This window comes from Anomaloglossus baeobatrachus, chromosome 4 (assembly GCF_048569485.1).
Source record: "Anomaloglossus baeobatrachus isolate aAnoBae1 chromosome 4, aAnoBae1.hap1, whole genome shotgun sequence".
Classification (NCBI taxonomy): Eukaryota; Metazoa; Chordata; class Amphibia; order Anura; family Aromobatidae; genus Anomaloglossus; species Anomaloglossus baeobatrachus.
The window spans coordinates 699,466,434-699,483,623 of record NC_134356.1 but is presented as its reverse complement, the minus strand read 5'-3'; the positions used below and the strand labels follow the sequence as shown (position 1 = coordinate 699,483,623).

General features: G+C 46.7%; 1 protein-coding gene across 1 annotated transcript in view; it reads left to right on the top strand.

The window, feature by feature from the left end:
* Nucleotides 1-17,190, top strand: part of INCA1 (inhibitor of CDK, cyclin A1 interacting protein 1) — a 130,804-nt gene that overhangs the window by 32,239 nt on the left and 81,375 nt on the right. The window contains exon 5 of the mRNA XM_075346738.1: nt 8,909-9,099. Coding sequence (XP_075202853.1) covers nt 8,909-9,099 — 191 coding nt within the window. The remainder of the gene's footprint in view (nt 1-8,908; nt 9,100-17,190) is intronic.

Sequence of the window (17,190 nt, the reverse complement as noted above, 5' to 3'; positions counted from 1 at the left end):
CAGTCTCTTCCTCAGGACATCACTAGTCTCTCACACTGCTCTGGGGGGATTTTGGTCCACTCTTCTTCCAGTCTCTTCCTCAGGACATCACTTGTCTCTCACACTGCTCTGGGGGGATTTTGGTCCACTCTTCTTCCAGTCTCTTCCACAGGACATCACTAGTCTCTCACACTGCTCTGGGGGGATTTTGGTCCACTCTTCTTCCAGTCTCTTCCACAGGACATCACTAGTGTCTCACACTGCTCTGGGGGGATTTTGGTCCACTCTTCTTCCAGTCTCTTCCACAGGACATCACTAGTCTCTCACACTGCTCTGGGGGGATTTTGGCCCACTCTTCTTCCAGTCTCTTCCACAGGACATCACTAGTCTCTCACACTGCTCTGGGGGGATTTTGGTCCACTCTTCTTCCAGTCTCTTCCACAGGACATCACTAGTCTCTCACACTGCTCTGGGGGGATTTTGGCCCACTCTTCTTCCAGTCTCTTCCACAGGACATCACTAGTCTCTCACACTGCTCTGGGGGGGTTTTGGTCCACTCTTCTTCCAGTCTCTTCCACAGGACATCACTAGTCTCTCACACTGCTCTGGGGGGGATTTTGGTCCACTCTTCTTCCAGTCTCTTCCTCAGGACATCACTAGTCTCTCACACTGCTCTGGGGGGATTTTGGTCCACTCTTCTTCCAGTCTCTTCCACAGGACATCACTAGTCTCTCACACTGCTCTGGGGGGATTTTGGTCCACTCTTCTTCCAGTCTCTTCCACAGGACATTACTAGTCTCTCACACTGCTCTGGGGGGATTTTGGCCCACTCTTCTTCCAGTCTCTTCCACAGGACATCACTAGTCTCTCAGACTGCTCTGGGGGGATTTTGGTCCACTCTTCTTCCAGTCTCTTCCACAGGACATCACTAGTCTCTCACACTGCTCTGGGGGGATTTTGGTCCACTCTTCTTCCAGTCTCTTCCACAGGACATCACTAGTCTCTCACACTGCTCTGGGGGGATTTTGACCCACTCTTCTTCCAGTCTCTTCCACAGGACATCACTAGTCTCTCACACTGCTCTGGGGGGGTTTTGGTCCACTCTTCTTCCAGTCTCTTCCACAGGACATCACTAGTCTCTCACACTGCTCTGGGGGGATTTTGGCCCACTCGTCTTCCAGTCTCTTCCTCAGGACATCACTAGTCCCTCACACTGCTCTGCTTGGATTTTGGCCCACTCTTCTTCCAGTCTCTTCCACAGGACATCACTAGTCTCTCACACTGCTCTGGTGGGATTTCGGTCCATGCTTCTTCCAGTCTCTCCAACAGCTCTTGGACTGTTGTTGGTTTCTTGGCCATATCTTTGTTACCACACATTTTCCAGAGGTTTCCTATTGGGTTTAGATCAGGACTCTGGGCTGTGGCCATTTCATTGTTTCAGTATTTCTGTTTCAAGAAACTGCTTTCCCCATTTTGCTGTCTGACAGGGGCATTGTCCTGCATGAAAATTGCTGCTGATTGACTGATGAACAAAAGTAAGGAACCACGTGTTGTGAAGAAGGTTCTGATCCACACTTGCAGTCACTCTGCCATGTAGCTGTATGAGAGGTCCAACTCCTGGTGCAGAAAACATTCTCCAAACCATGACCCTTCCTCTACCACCATCACTGACTTCTTAACACACTTTGGGTTCAGTCTTTCCCTAGTTAGTTGATTATACTTGCTTTCATCAGTAAAATGATCTGTGGCCACTTCTCCTCTGTCCACACAACGTGCTCCTCACCACAGGTGAGTCTAGCCTTGTGATTCTTTCTGCTAATGAGAGGTTTGGCCACTGCAGAGTGGGCTTCAGTCAAAATGCTCTTACACATTGTGACACTCTATGACGAGACATATCCTTACCTTGTTCATTGCTGAACTGGCGGCAATTCCAGCTGCAGTGGTGAAGCGATTACCCATGGAAAGTCTCGCATTATCCTGGCCTTTCTTGCATTTGTCTTTCAAGGGCAACCAACCTTGTTGGGGGACTTAAAAGAGTTTGTGATGTTGTAAAGATGCAATATTCTCGAAATCACAGACTTGGAATGACCAACTTCTCTTTCTATGGCTGATAGGGTTGGCCTTCATCTGGACAGCCTGCTGCCGGAGGGTTTCAGTCACTTTGGAACAGCAAAGTCAGTGCAGACTGGAAAGTCAGGCTGCCAGTTACATAGGGTTTGTCAGTTAATTAAGCAAATTAGCTCCAGGTGCAGATTAACAGCAATAACTTGCAGGAATCTGACCGTGTTCTCTAATTGTGATCCGTGTCTTTTTCATTTATCTCATTTACATTTTTATTATTTGGTTGACAATAAATTCAACTATGAAAATCCTGCGAGTTTCCTCATGTGAGGAGATAATCACATAGGACAACACAATGACCGCAACATTTAGGGAATTGTTTTGATGAATGAAAACATGAGCAAAAGAGCAATTAAGGAACAATATTTATTGTTAAATATCAAAAGTGCACAGTGCAATATAAATAGGACCAATAGACAAACAGATGAAGAAACAAAAAAGAGGATGGGAGAAAATGGATCTGGTACAAATTACCGGAAACGGACAAGTAAATGTTAGACAGGAAAGAACGGGCAGAGATAGTTGTTAAAAATATGCAGATAATGTCACAGTGCAATGCAAAACAGGTAAATCAGAACTGAAATGTTCACCAAAACATGGTAGCAGGCATAGCAGGCTCAAAGTTGTACATAAAGTGCAGCTCAATATAATTATAATAAAGTGTCAAGTGCAAAGTTATAATCCTAAAAGAGCCCACAGTAAGGGGTACTTTACACGCTGCGACATCGCTACCGATATATCGTTGGGGTCACATCGTTAGTGACACACATCCGGCGCCGGTAGCGACATCGCAGCGGGTAACAATAATGAGCAACAATCGCAAAATCGTTCCAAAACGGTGATCGTTGACACGTCGTTCATTTCCTTAATATCGCTGCTGCCATCGGTACGATGTTGTTCGTCGTTCCTGTCATCGCTATGTGTGACACCGCGGGAACATCTCCTTACCTGCGTCCACCGGCAATGCGGAAGGTAGGAGGTGGCTGGGATGTTACGTCCCGCTCATCTCCGCCCCTCCGCTTATATTGGCCGGCCACTTAGTGACGCCGCAGTGACGTCACTATGACGCCGAACGCACCTCCCCCTTGAGGGAGGGATTTTTCGGCGGTCACAGCGACGTCGCTGACCAGGTATGTGCGTGTGACGCTGCCGTAGCGATAATGTTCGCTACGGCAGCGAGCACCAAATGTCGCACGAGCGACGGGGGCGGGAGCTATCTCGCTCGACATCGCTAGCGATGTCGCAGCGTGTAAAGTACCCCTAAGTCAAATGGTTAACTGCAATATGCCATGTATAAGATACCATGTGAAAAAATAGTCACAAAGTTATTGTCAAAATTGCATAAGTAATTAAGAAGCTCCTATTAAACATATAAAGGAACCATTACCGGGATTTGTAGGATGAAGAAACCCCGACGTTCATTTCGCAGCCTTCAGCAATTTGCCGGCCGCTTCATCAAGGGGGAAAGTAGTCAGCGAATTTAGGGAATTGTGTGTTCTCTAATTTTCATCTCCAGTGTGTGTGTGTATATATACAGTATGCATATACACTCCCTGACAGAAGTTCTGTCGCTTATCCATGTTATGTCAATAAAAGCTTATAACCTGACTTTAAATTCATCCATTGGTTTCATAAATTACTCTTTTGAAAGCTGAAACCCTTCCAAATTTGGTTTAGGTCATGAAAATAAAGTTGCTGCAAAGCTGAAATATTGATCATTTAATGAACACAGAAAGGTCAGATTTTGGCAAGACAAACGTTTTATCGCCTTGTCACATAATGCACCTAATCCTAGTTTACATCCTCACATGTGCTCACTAAATGATCAGTTAATTAGTGGGTGTGTATAAAAAGAAACCCACCACCCCAGACCTTCACTTGAACTGCAACTTGACCTCTGACAACATGCCAAAAATCCACCGTGCGACCAAAGCCTTGATTATCAAGAGGCTGAAGACCAGATCCACTGCAGGGGTGACTGCACCTTTAATGTGTCTCAGCGTCAAGTGCAAAGAATTGAAGAAAAGATTTGAGGAGACTGGAGATGTTTTTGACAAGCCCAGGTCCGGCAGACCCCGCAAGACAACTGCCCAGGAGGAACGTTTGTTGGTTAGAAAATCCAAAGCCAGTCCCTCTTCCACTGCAGCAGAGCTCCAACAGGCCTGGTCACCTCAAGTCCCTGTGTCAACTAGAACAGTTTGTAGGATTCTGTCTCGAAATGGCCTCTATGGTCGAATCAGTGCCCAGAAGCCAGCACTAAACAAAAGGCAATTAAAAAAAACGTGTGGCATTTGTCAAGTCCCACAGCCCGCTAAACAGATGGACGCTGGAAAAGTGGCAGAAGGGGGATTTCTCTGATGAATCTTCAGTTGAATTACACCACAGCCGCCATAAATACTGCAGGAGACCAACTGGAGCCCGTATGGATTCAGAAAACAGTTAAGTTCGGTGGTGGAAAGATCATGGCTGGGGTTACATTCAGTATGGGGGTGTGCGAAACATTTGCAGGGTGGAAAGCAATATTAATAGCCTAAAATATCAAGAAGTATTAGCTACCTCTTACATTCCCAATCATAAAAGGGGTCAAATTCTGCAGCAGGATGGTGCTCCATCTCATACATCCATCTCTACAACAAAGGTCCTCCTGGCAAAGAAGATCAAGGTGCTCAAGGACTGGCCAGCCCCATCACCAGACATGAACATCATTGAGCATGTTTGGGGTAGGATGAAAGAGGAAGCTTGGAAGACAAAACCAAAGAATCTAGATGAACTATCGGAGGCATGTAAGATGCATTCTCTGCTATTCCTGATGACTTTATCAATAAATTGTATGAATCGTTGAACCGCATGGATGCAGTCCTTCAAGCTCATGGAAGTCTCACTAAATATTAAATATGGCTCTAATAGCACCACAACTTCATTCACCAATGTTATGCCACATATCTTTGTATTAGAAGTTAATTATTTGTTTGAATTTCACATTATTTTCTGTGGGCGACAAAATTTTTGTCTTGTCAAAATCTGACCTTTCTGTGTTCATTAAATGATGAATATTTCAGCTTTGCAGCAACTTTTTTTACATAACCTAAACCAAATTTGGGAGGGTTTCAGCTTTCAAAAGAGTAATTTATAAAACCATTGGATGAAATTAAAGTCAGGTTATAAGCTTTTATTTACATAACATGGATAAGCGACAGAACTTTTGTCAGAGACTGTATGTATACAGTGTGTCCAACCATATCCTGTATACACCGCACCTATATACAGTGTGTCCACCTATATCCTGTATACACCGCACCTATATACAGTGTGTCCACCCATATCCTGTATACACCGCACCTCTATACAGTGTGTCCACCTATATCCTGTATACACCGCACCTATATACAGTGTGTCCACCCATATCCTGTATACACCGCACCTATATACAGTGTGTCCACCCATATCCTGTATACACCGCACCTATATACAGTGTGTCCACCCATATCCTGTATACACCGCACCTATATACAGTGTGTCCACCCATATCCTATATACACCGCACCTATATACAGTGTGTCCACCCATATCCTGTATACACCGCACCTATATACAGTGTGTCCACCCATATCCTGTATACACCGCACCTATATACAGTGTGTCCACCACCGCCATTAACCTGAGAACGGCGGCAGCTATAGGAATAGGAGTGGTGTCTAGGTATAGTAAAGTAGCCATGTGCTACGCAATGAAACCACTTATAGCGCCACCTGGTGGAAAACAACGGAGTTGGCATTTTTATCTCAAAAACGGAATGAGATATAGAAAAAAAGTGAATTACAAAGTTGTAGGACATCATCAATTCAATACAAATTGACACCTTGCACAGAAATGCTGTGATTAGAACGTGTAAACCTCACAAGGCTACGGACGTGAAGCGACACCTCATGGAGACCTTCCTACAAGTCATTGGGTATGGAGGCTGTGTGGAGTGTCCTCCACTCACCTGACCTGACCCCATTGGACTTCTTTCTGTGAGGTCACATCAAACAGCAGGTGTATGCGACCCCTCCACCAACATTGCAGGACCTACGACGCCGTATCACAGATGCTTGTGCAAACGTGTCACCTACCATATTGCACAGCGTGCAGCAAGATAGAGTATCTTGTCCAGAGTCCAGATGTGAATTGCAGCTGACGGATGAGCGCCATATGCGTGACCAGCATTCAATGTTTAGGGGGTCATCGGTTTCATATCATAGCATTTCTGTATGCAAGGTGTCCATTCGTATTGAATTGATGATGCCCTACAACTTTGTAATTCACTTTTTTTCTCTATCTCGTTCCGTTTTGAAGACAAAAATGCTAACTCCGTTGTTTTCCACCAGGTGGCGCTATAGGTGGTTTCATTGCGTAGCGCATGGCTACTTTACTATACCTAGACACCACTTCTATGCCTATAGCTGCCGCCGTTCTCAAGCTGATGGCGGCGGACAGGATATGGGTGGACACACTGCATATATATATAAATATATATATATATATATATATATACACACACATCACTCGTCATCAAGGGTTTAAGAGTAAATGTAACTGCTGAAGACTAGCCAGAGTAGCACTCCCCAATCAAGAAATTGCAGAATGTTTGAAGTGTTTTACAAGTGCAGCTTAAAGTGCTGAAGCGAAACACGTTCTCATGGGATGTCCACAGAAGAGAGATGAAAAGTGACCTCTGCTGCTCGGAGGAAGTCGGGTCAGGAGGCCGAGCAGCAGACGCAGCAAAACATTACATGAGCCAAGACACTCCCTGCACCATGCCGCCTGTACCGGAGGAAAGGACGAGGAGGGGTAGACATCGAAGCGCTGCAGGAATTCTGCTCTATCGGCTGATTAGTCCAAACCCTCCACTATATCATTGTGAACAGATGATTAGGCGGATGGTGTTTGGTTGCAAGCAGCAGGCAGGCGGCGGTCAGGACAGTCGGCAGACACAGAGGTTTAGCCCATATCAGTAACTAAAGAAATAGGAGCAAAGACCTTGTCAGGAACCAAATATATTTATTCCTCAGCCTCAGAGCAGCCATTGGAGGGAGGTGTGATAGTGTGGAGTAACACGTGGCCAGTATGGCTACCACACATACAGTCATATGAAAAAGTTTGTGCACCCCTATTAATGTTAACCTTTTTTCTTTATAACAATTTGGGTTTTTGCTATTTCAGTTTCATATATCTAATAACTGATGGACTGAGGAATATTTCTGGATTGAAATGAGGTTTATTGTACTAACAGAAAGTGTGCAATCCGCATTTAAACAAAATTTGACCGGTGCAAAAGTATGGGCACCCTTATTAATTTCTTGATTTGAACTACTTTTTACTGACTTACTAAAGCACTAAATTGGTTTTGTCACCTCATTGAGCTTTGAACTTCATAGGCAGGTGTATCCAATCATGAGAAAAGGCATTTAAGGTGGCCATTTGCAAGTTGTTCTCCTATTTGAATCTCCTATGAAGAGGGGCATCATGGGCTCCTCAAAACAACTCTCAAATGATCTGAAAACAAAGATTATTCAACATAGTTGTTCAGGGGAAGGTACAAAAAGTTGTCTCAGAGATTTAAACTGTCAGTTTCCACTGTGAGGGACATAGTAAGGAAATGGAAGAACACAGGTACAGTTCTTGTTAAGCCCAGAAGTGGCAGGCCAAGAAAAATATCAGAAAGGCAGAGAAGAAGAATGGTGAGAACAGTCAAGCACAATCCACAGACCACCTCCAAAGACCTGCAGCATCATCTTGCTGCAGATGGTGTCAATGTGCATCGGTCAACAATACAGCGCACGTTGCACAAGGAGAAGCTGTATGGGAGAGTCATGCAAAAGAAGCCGTTTCTGCAAGCACGCCACAAACAGAGTCACCTGAGGAATGCAAAGGCACATTTGGACAAGCCAGTTACATTTTGGAAGAAGGTCCTGTGGACTGATGAAACAAAGATTGAGTTGTTTGGTCATACAAAAAGGCGTTATGCATGGAGGCAAAAAAACACGGCATTCCAAGAAAAGCACTCGCTACCCACAGTAAAATTTGGTGGAGGTTCCATCATGCTTTGGGGCTGTGTGGCCAATGCCGGCACCGAGAATCTTGTTAAAGTTGATGGTCGCATGGATTCAACTCAGTATCAGCAGATTCTTGACAATAATGTGCAAGAATCAGTGACGAAGTTGAAGTTACGCAGGGGATGGATATTTCAGCAAGACAATGATCCAAAACACCGCTCCAAATCTACTCAGGCATTTATGCAGAGGAACAATTACAATATTCTGGAATGGCCATCCCAGTCCCCAGACCTGAATATCATTGAAAATCTGTGGGATGATGTGAAGCAGCTGTCCATGCTCAGCGACCATCAAACTTAACTGGCCTGGAATTGTTTTGTAAACAGGAATGGTCAAATCTACCTTCATCCAGGATCCGGGAACTCATTAAAAGCTACAGAAAGCGACTAGAGGCTGGGATTTCTGCAAAAGGAGGATCTACAAAATATTAATGTCACTTTTATATTGAGGTGCCCATACTTATGCACCGGTCAAATTTTGTTTAAATGCGGATTGCACATTTTCTGTTAGTACAATAAACCTCATTTCAATCCAGAAATATTCCTCAGTCCATCAGTTATTAGATATATGAGACTGAAATAGCAAAAACCCAAATTGTTATAAAGAAAAAAGGTTACATTAATAGGGGTGCACAAACTTTATCATATGACTGTATAATGATGCTTCTCCATGTCATTATCGCTCACTGCTTTTGTTTTTTTCCCAACCCTTAGATGTCCGGCTATGAAACCTATAGGACTGATCATAAATGGAACAGCATGGCACCTCCGCCCCTAGAGACCCTGCCGCATCCATCAGAAATATTCAAGGGGAACAAGAAGAAAAAGTCTCCGGCTGAGAGGAGCGTGATCTCTGTGGAAAACTATATCCAGGAGCTGCGGAAGAAGCAGAGCGCCATAGACCAGTCAGTTGTAGTTCAGGCTTCAGTGTACAGCACGGACTACACACATGGGTACCCAAGTGATGACAGGACCACCATCAGGCAACATCAGAGGGGTCTAACATCGACATACACAACTCTTCTCACCCAGATCACATGCATGCTCCATCCTTCTCAATCCCAATGATATGAGCTGAATAAGCACTGGACAGGAGGTGCGTGGGCACCAGCCTAGTGTCCCTCACCGTCCCATAGAATATTAGCCTTCATCCCTCACCCCCTTTCCTTTCAGTCATGCCTTTCACTAGTCAGTTGTTCCATATATTAGCCAGAAAATCAGTACAAGGATTTCCAGTTCTGCGGGGTCATCGCTTCAGCTGAGCTCTTTACAACCACTCCCAGAGAGCAAAACATACATTAACAAGCAAAAGGGTAACAATGCTGTGAACGTTTGACTTTCTGGCTCCATATCTCACCATCCACTACAGCTTTGAGCGTGGAGCTACCTTCATCTCGGCTATCTCACACATATGACTTTGAACTATTTAGAATATGATTAGTTATGCAGATTCTTGTCATGTCACTAAACGGTTAATGTTTTGCTCTTAAAAATCTAAATTTTAATTTTTATTAGTATTTTGAAAATAAACCTTTGCCTTCCAGCATTGCCTGAATCCTGGGGGCTCTCTATGAGATTCAAGCATGTCTCCACTGAAATCTGATCCCAGGTCTCTTCTCCACGTTCCCAGTGTTGGTGTATACTGGTCATGTCTCTTCTGCATGTTCCCAGTGTTGGTGTATACTGGTCAGGTCTCTTCTCCACGTTCCCAGTGTTGGTGTATACTGGTCAGGTCTCTTCTCCACGTTCCCAGTGTTGGTGTATACTGGTCAGGTCTCTTCTCCACGTTCCCAGTGTTGGTGTATACAGGTCAGGTCTCTTCTCCACGTTCCCAGTGTTTTTTGTATACTGGTCAGGTCTCTTCTCCACGTTCCCAGTGTTGGTGTATACTGGTCAGGTCTCTTCTCCACGTTCCCAGTGTTGGTGTATACTGGTCAGGTCTCTTTTCCATGTTCCCAGTGTTGGTGTATACTGGTCAGATCTCTTCTCCATGTTCCCAGTGTTGGTGTATACTGGTCAGGTCTCTTCTCCACGTTCCCAGTGTCGGTGTATACTGGTCAGGTCTCTTCTCCATGTTCCCAGTGTTGGTGTATACTGGTCAGGTCTCTTCTCCGCGTTCCCAGTGTTGGTGTATACTGGTCAGGTCTCTTCTCCACGTTCCCAGTGTTGGTGTATACTGGTCAGGTCTCTTCTCCATGTTCCCAGTGTTGGTGTATACTGGTCAGGTCTCTTCTCCACGTTCCCAGTGTTGGTATATACTGGTCAGGTCTCTTCTCCATGTTCCCAGTGTTGGTGTATACTGGTCAGGTCTCTTCTCCACGTTCCCAGTGTTGGTGTATACTGATCAGGTCTCTTCTCCACGTTCCCAGTGTTGGTGTATACTGGTTGGGTCTCTTCTCCACGTTCCCAGTGTTGGTGTATACTGCTCAGGTCTCTTCTCCACGTTCCCAGTGTTGGTGTATACTGGTCAGGTCTCTTCTCCACGTTCCCAGTGTTGGTGTATACTGGTCAGGTCTCTTCTCCATGTTCCCAGTGTTGGTGTATACAGGTCAGGTCTCTTCTCCACGTTCCCAGTGTTTTTTGTATACTGGTCAGGTCTCTTCTCCACGTTCCCAGTGTTGGTGTATACAGGTCAGGTCTCTTCTCCACGTTCCCAGTGTTGGTGTATACTGGTCAGGTCTCTTCTCCACGTTCCCAGTGTTGGTGTATACTGGTCAGGTCTCTTCTCCACGTTCCCAGTGTCGGTGTATACTGGTCAGGTCTCTTCTCCATGTTCCCAGTGTTGGTGTATACTGGTCAGGTCTCTTCTCCACGTTCCCAGTGTTGGTGTATACTGGTCAGGTCTCTTCTCCACGTTCCCAGTGTTGGTGTATACTGGTCAGGTCTCTTCTCCACGTTCCCAGTGTTGGTGTATACTGGTCAGGTCTCTTCTCCACGTTCCCAGTGTTGGTGTATACTGGTCAGGTCTTTTCTCCACGTTCCCAGTGTTGGTGTATACTGGTTAGGCCTCTTCTCCATGTTCCCACAGTTGGTGTATACTGGTCAGGTCTCTTCTCCATGTTCCCAGTGTTGGTGTATACTGGTCAGGTTTCTTCTCCACGTTCCCAGTGTTGGTATATACTGGTCAGGTCTCTTCTCCACGTTCCCAGTGTTGGTGTATACTGGTCAGGTCTCTTCTCCACGTTCCCAGTGTTGGTGTATACTGGTCAGGTCTCTTCTCCACGTTCCCAGTGTTGGTCTATACTGGTCAGGTCTCTTCTCCACGTTCCCAGTGTTGGTGTATACTGGTCAGATCTATTCTCCACGTTCCCAGTGTTGGTATATACTGGTCAGGTCTCTTCTCCACGTTCCCAGTATTGGTGTATACTGGTCAGGTCTCTTCTCCACGTTCCCAGTGTTGGTGTATACTGGTCAGGTCTCTTCTCCACGTTCCCAGTGATGGTGTATACTGGTCAGGTCTCTTCTCCACGTTCCCAGTGTTGGTGTATACTGGTCAGGTCTCTTCTCCACATTCCCAGTGTTGGTGTATACTGGTCAGGTCTGTTCTCTATGTTCCCAGTGTTGGTGTATACTGGTCAGGTCTCTTCTCTATGTTCCCAGTGTTAGTGTATACTGGTCAGGTCTCTTCTCCACGTTCCCAGTGTTGGTGTATACTGATCAGGTCTCTTCTCCACGTTCCCAGTGTTGGTGTATACTGGTCAGGTCTCTTCTCCACATTCCCAGTGTTGGTGTATACTGGTCAGGTTTCTTCTCCACGTTCCCAGTGTTGGTGTATACTGGTCAGGTATCTTCTCCATGTTCCCAGTGTTGGTGTATACTGGTCAGGTCTCTTCTCCACGTTCCCAGTGTTGGTGTATACTGGTCAGGTCTCTTCTCCACGTTCCCAGTGTTGGTGTATATTGGTCAGGTCTCTTCTCCACGTTCCCAGTGATGGTGTATACTGGTCAGGTCTCTTCTCCACGTTCCCAGTGTTGGTGTATACTGGTCAGGTCTCTTCTCCATGTTCCCAGTGTTGGTGTATACTGGTCAGGTCTTTTCTCCACGTTCCCAGTGTTGGTGTATACTGGTCAGGTCTCTTCTCCACATTCCCAGTGTTGGTGTATACTGGTCAGGTCTCTTCTACACGTTCCCAGTGTTGGTGTATACTGGTCAGGTCTCTTCTCCACGTTCCCAGTGTTGGTGTATACTGGTCAGGTCTCTTCTCCATGTTCCCAGTGTTGGTGTATACTGGTCAGGTCTCTTCTCCACGTTCCCAGTGTTGGTGTATACTGGTCAGGTCTCTTCTCCACGTTCCCAGTGTTGGTGTATACTGGTCGGGTCTCTTCTCCATGTTCCCAGTGTTGGTGTATACTGATCAGGTCTCTTCTCCACGTTCCCAGTGTTGGTGTATACTGGTCAGGTCTCTTCTCCACATTCCCAGTGTTGGTGTATACTGGTCAGGTCTCTTCTCCATGTTCCCAGTGTTGGTGTATACTGGTCAGGTCTCTTCCTCACGTTCCCAGTGTTGGTGTATACTGGTCAGGTCTCTGCTCCACGTTCCCAGTGTTGGTGTATACTGGTCAGGTTTCTTCTCCACGTTCCCAGTGTTGGTGTATACTGGTCAGGTCTCTTCTCCACGTTCCCAGTGTTGGTGTATACTGGTCAGGTCTCTTCTCCACGTTCCCAGTGTTGGTGTATACTGGTCAGGTCTCTTCTCCATGTTCCCAGTGTTGGTGTATACTGGTCAGGTCTCTTCTCCATGTTCCCAGTGTTGGTATATACTGGTCAGGTCTCTTCTCCACGTTCCCAGTGTTGGTATATACTGGTCATTTCTCTTCTCCACGTTCCCAGTGTTGGTGTATACTGGTCAGGTCTCTTCTCCATGTTCCCAGTGTTGGTATATACTGGTCAGGTCTCTTCTCCACGTTCCCAGTGTTGGTGTATACTGGTCGGGTCTCTTCTACACATTCCCAGTGTTGGTGTATACTGGTCAGGTCTCTTCTCCACGTTCCCAGTGTTGGTGTATACTGGTCAGGTCTCTTCTCCATGTTCCCAGTGTTGGTGTATACTGGTCAGGTCTCTTCTCCATGTTCCCAGTGTTGGTGTATACTGGTCAGGTCTCTTCTACACGTTCCCAGTGTTGGTGTATACTGGTCACGTCTCTTCTCCACGTTCCCAGTGTTGGTGTATACTGGTCAGGTCTCTTCTCCATGTTCCCAGTGTTGGTGTATTCTGGTCAGGTCTCTTCTCCATGTTCCCAGTGTTGGTGTATACTGGTCAGGTGTCTTCTCCACGTTCCGAGTGTTGGTATATACTGGTCAGGTCTCTTCTCCACGTTCCCAGTGTTGGTGTATACTGGTAAGGTCTCTTCTCCACGTTCCCAGTGATGGTGTATACTGGTCAGGTCTCTTCTCCATGTTCCCAGTGTTGGTGTATACTGGTCAGGTCTCTTCTGCACGTTCCCAGTGTTGGTGTATACTGGTCAGGTCTCTTCTCCACGTTCCCAGTGTTGGTGCATACTGGTCAGGTCTCTTCTCCATGTTCCCAGTTTTGGTGTATACTGGTCAGGTCTCTTCTCCATGTTCCCAGTGTTGATGTATACTGGTCAGGTCTCTTCTCCATGTTCCCAGTGTTGATGTATACTGGTCAGGTCTCTTCTCCATGTTCCCAGTGTTGATGTATACTGGTCAGGTCTCTTCTCCACGTTCCCAGTGTTGGTGTATACTGGTCAGGCCTCTTCTCCATGTTCCCAGTGTTCATATATACTGGTCAGGTCTCTTCTCCATGTTCCCAGTGTTGGTGTATACTGGTCAGGTCTCTTCTCCACGTTCCCAGTGTTGGTGTATACTGGTCAGGTCTCTTCTCCATGTTCCCAGGGTTGGTGTATACTGGCCAGGTCTCTTCTCCATGTTCCCAGTGTTGGTGTATACTGGTCAGATCTCTTCTCCACGTTCCCAGGGTTGGTGTATACTGGTCAGGTCTCTTCTCCATGTTCCCAGTGTTGGTGTATACTGGTCAGGTCTCTTCTCCATGTTCCCAGTGTTGGTGTATACTGGTCAGGTCTCTTCTCCACGTTCCCAGTGTTGGTGTATACTGGTCAGGTCTCTTCTCCATGTTCCCAGGGTTGGTGTATACTGGTCAGGTCTCTTCTCCATGTTCCCAGTGTTGGTGTATACTGGTCAGGTCTCTTCTCCACGTTCCCAGTGTTGGTATATACTGGTCAGGTCTCTTCTCCATGTTCCCAGTGTTAGTGTATACTGGTCAGATCTCTTCTCCACGTTCCCAGTGTTGGTGTATACTGGTCAGGTCTCTTCTCCATGTTCCCAGTGTAGGTGTATACTGGTCAGGTCTCTTCTCCACGTTCCCAGTGTTGGTGTATACTGGTCGGGTCTCTTCTCCACGTTCCCAGTGTTGGTGTATACTGGTCAGGTTTCTTCTCCATGTTCCCAGTGTTGGTGTATACTGGTCAGGTCTCTTCTCCACGTTCCCAGTGTTGGTGTATACTGATCAGGTCTCTTCTCCACGTTCCCAGTGTTGGTGTATACTGGTTGGGTCTCTTCTCCACGTTCCCAGTGTTGGTGTATACTGCTCAGGTCTCTTCTCCACGTTCCCAGTGTTGGTGTATACTGGTCAGGTCTCTTCTCCACGTTCCCAGTGTTGGTGTATACTGGTCAGGTCTCTTCTCCATGTTCCCAGTGTTGGTGTATACAGGTCAGGTCTCTTCTCCACGTTCCCAGTGTTTTTTGTATACTGGTCAGGTCTCTTCTCCACGTTCCCAGTGTTGGTGTATACAGGTCAGGTCTCTTCTCCACGTTCCCAGTGTTGGTGTATACTGGTCAGGTCTCTTCTCCACGTTCCCAGTGTTGGTGTATACTGGTCAGGTCTCTTCTCCACGTTCCCAGTGTCGGTGTATACTGGTCAGGTCTCTTCTCCATGTTCCCAGTGTTGGTGTATACTGGTCAGGTCTCTTCTCCACGTTCCCAGTGTTGGTGTATACTGGTCAGGTCTCTTCTCCACGTTCCCAGTGTTGGTGTATACTGGTCAGGTCTCTTCTCCACGTTCCCAGTGTTGGTGTATACTGGTCAGGTCTCTTCTCCACGTTCCCAGTGTTGGTGTATACTGGTCAGGTCTCTTCTCCACGTTCCCAGTGTTGGTGTATACTGGTTAGGCCTCTTCTCCATGTTCCCACTGTTGGTGTATACTGGTCAGGTCTCTTCTCCATGTTCCCAGTGTTGGTGTATACTGGTCAGGTTTCTTCTCCACGTTGCCAGAGTTGGTATATACTGGTCAGGTCTCTTCTCCACGTTCCCAGTGTTGGTGTATACTGGTCAGGTCTCTTCTCCACGTTCCCAGTGTTGGTGTATACTGGTCAGGTCTCTTCTCCACGTTCCCAGTGTTGGTCTATACTGGTCAGGTCTCTTCTCCACGTTCCCAGTGTTGGTGTATACTGGTCAGATCTCTTCTCCATGTTCCCAGGGTTGGTGTATACTGGTCAGGTCTCTTCTCCATGTTCCCAGTGTTGGTGTATACTGGTCAGGTCTCTTCTCCACGTTCCCAGTGTTGGTATATACTGGTCAGGTCTCTTCTCCATGTTCCCAGTGTTGGTGTATACTGGTCAGATCTCTTCTCCACGTTCCCAGTGTTGGTGTATACTGGTCAGGTCTCTTCTCCATGTTCCCAGTGTAGGTGTATACTGGTCAGGTCTCTTCTCCACGTTCCCAGTGTTGGTGTATACTGGTCGGGTCTCTTCTCCACGTTCCCAGTGTTGGTGTATACTGGTCAGGTTTCTTCTCCATGTTCCCAGTGTTGGTGTATACTGGTCAGGTCTCTTCTCCACGTTCCCAGTGTTGGTGTATACTGATCAGGTCTCTTCTCCACGTTCCCAGTGTTGGTGTATACTGGTTGGGTCTCTTCTCCACGTTCCCAGTGTTGGTGTATACTGCTCAGGTCTCTTCTCCACGTTCCCAGTGTTGGTGTATACTGGTCAGGTCTCTTCTCCACGTTCCCAGTGTTGGTGTATACTGGTCAGGTCTCTTCTCCATGTTCCCAGTGTTGGTGTATACAGGTCAGGTCTCTTCTCCACGTTCCCAGTGTTTTTTGTATACTGGTCAGGTCTCTTCTCCACGTTCCCAGTGTTGGTGTATACAGGTCAGGTCTCTTCTCCACGTTCCCAGTGTTGGTGTATACTGGTCAGGTCTCTTCTCCACGTTCCCAGTGTTGGTGTATACTGGTCAGGTCTCTTCTCCACGTTCCCAGTGTCGGTGTATACTGGTCAGGTCTCTTCTCCATGTTCCCAGTGTTGGTGTATACTGGTCAGGTCTCTTCTCCACGTTCCCAGTGTTGGTGTATACTGGTCAGGTCTCTTCTCCACGTTCCCAGTGTTGGTATATACTGGTCAGGTCTCTTCTCCATGTTCCCAGTGTTGGTGTATACTGGTCAGATCTCTTCTCCACGTTCCCAGTGTTGGTGTATACTGGTCAGGTCTCTTCTCCATGTTCCCAGTGTAGGTGTATACTGGTCAGGTCTCTTCTCCACGTTCCCAGTGTTGGTGTATACTGGTCGGGTCTCTTCTCCACGTTCCCAGTGTTGGTGTATACTGGTCAGGTTTCTTCTCCATGTTCCCAGTGTTGGTGTATACTGGTCAGGTCTCTTCTCCACGTTCCCAGTGTTGGTGTATACTGATCAGGTCTCTTCTCCACGTTCCCAGTGTTGGTGTATACTGGTTGGGTCTCTTCTCCACGTTCCCAGTGTTGGTGTATACTGCTCAGGTCTCTTCTCCACGTTCCCAGTGTTGGTGTATACTGGTCAGGTCTCTTCTCCACGTTCCCAGTGTTGGTGTATACTGGTCATGTCTCTTCTCCATGTTCCCAGTGTTGGTGTATACAGGTCAGGTCTCTTCTCCACGTTCCCAGTGTTTTTTGTATACTGGTCAGGTCTCTTCTCCATGTTCCCAGTGTTGGTGTATACTGGTCAGGTCTCTTCTCCACGTTCCCAGTGTTGGTATATACTGGTCAGGT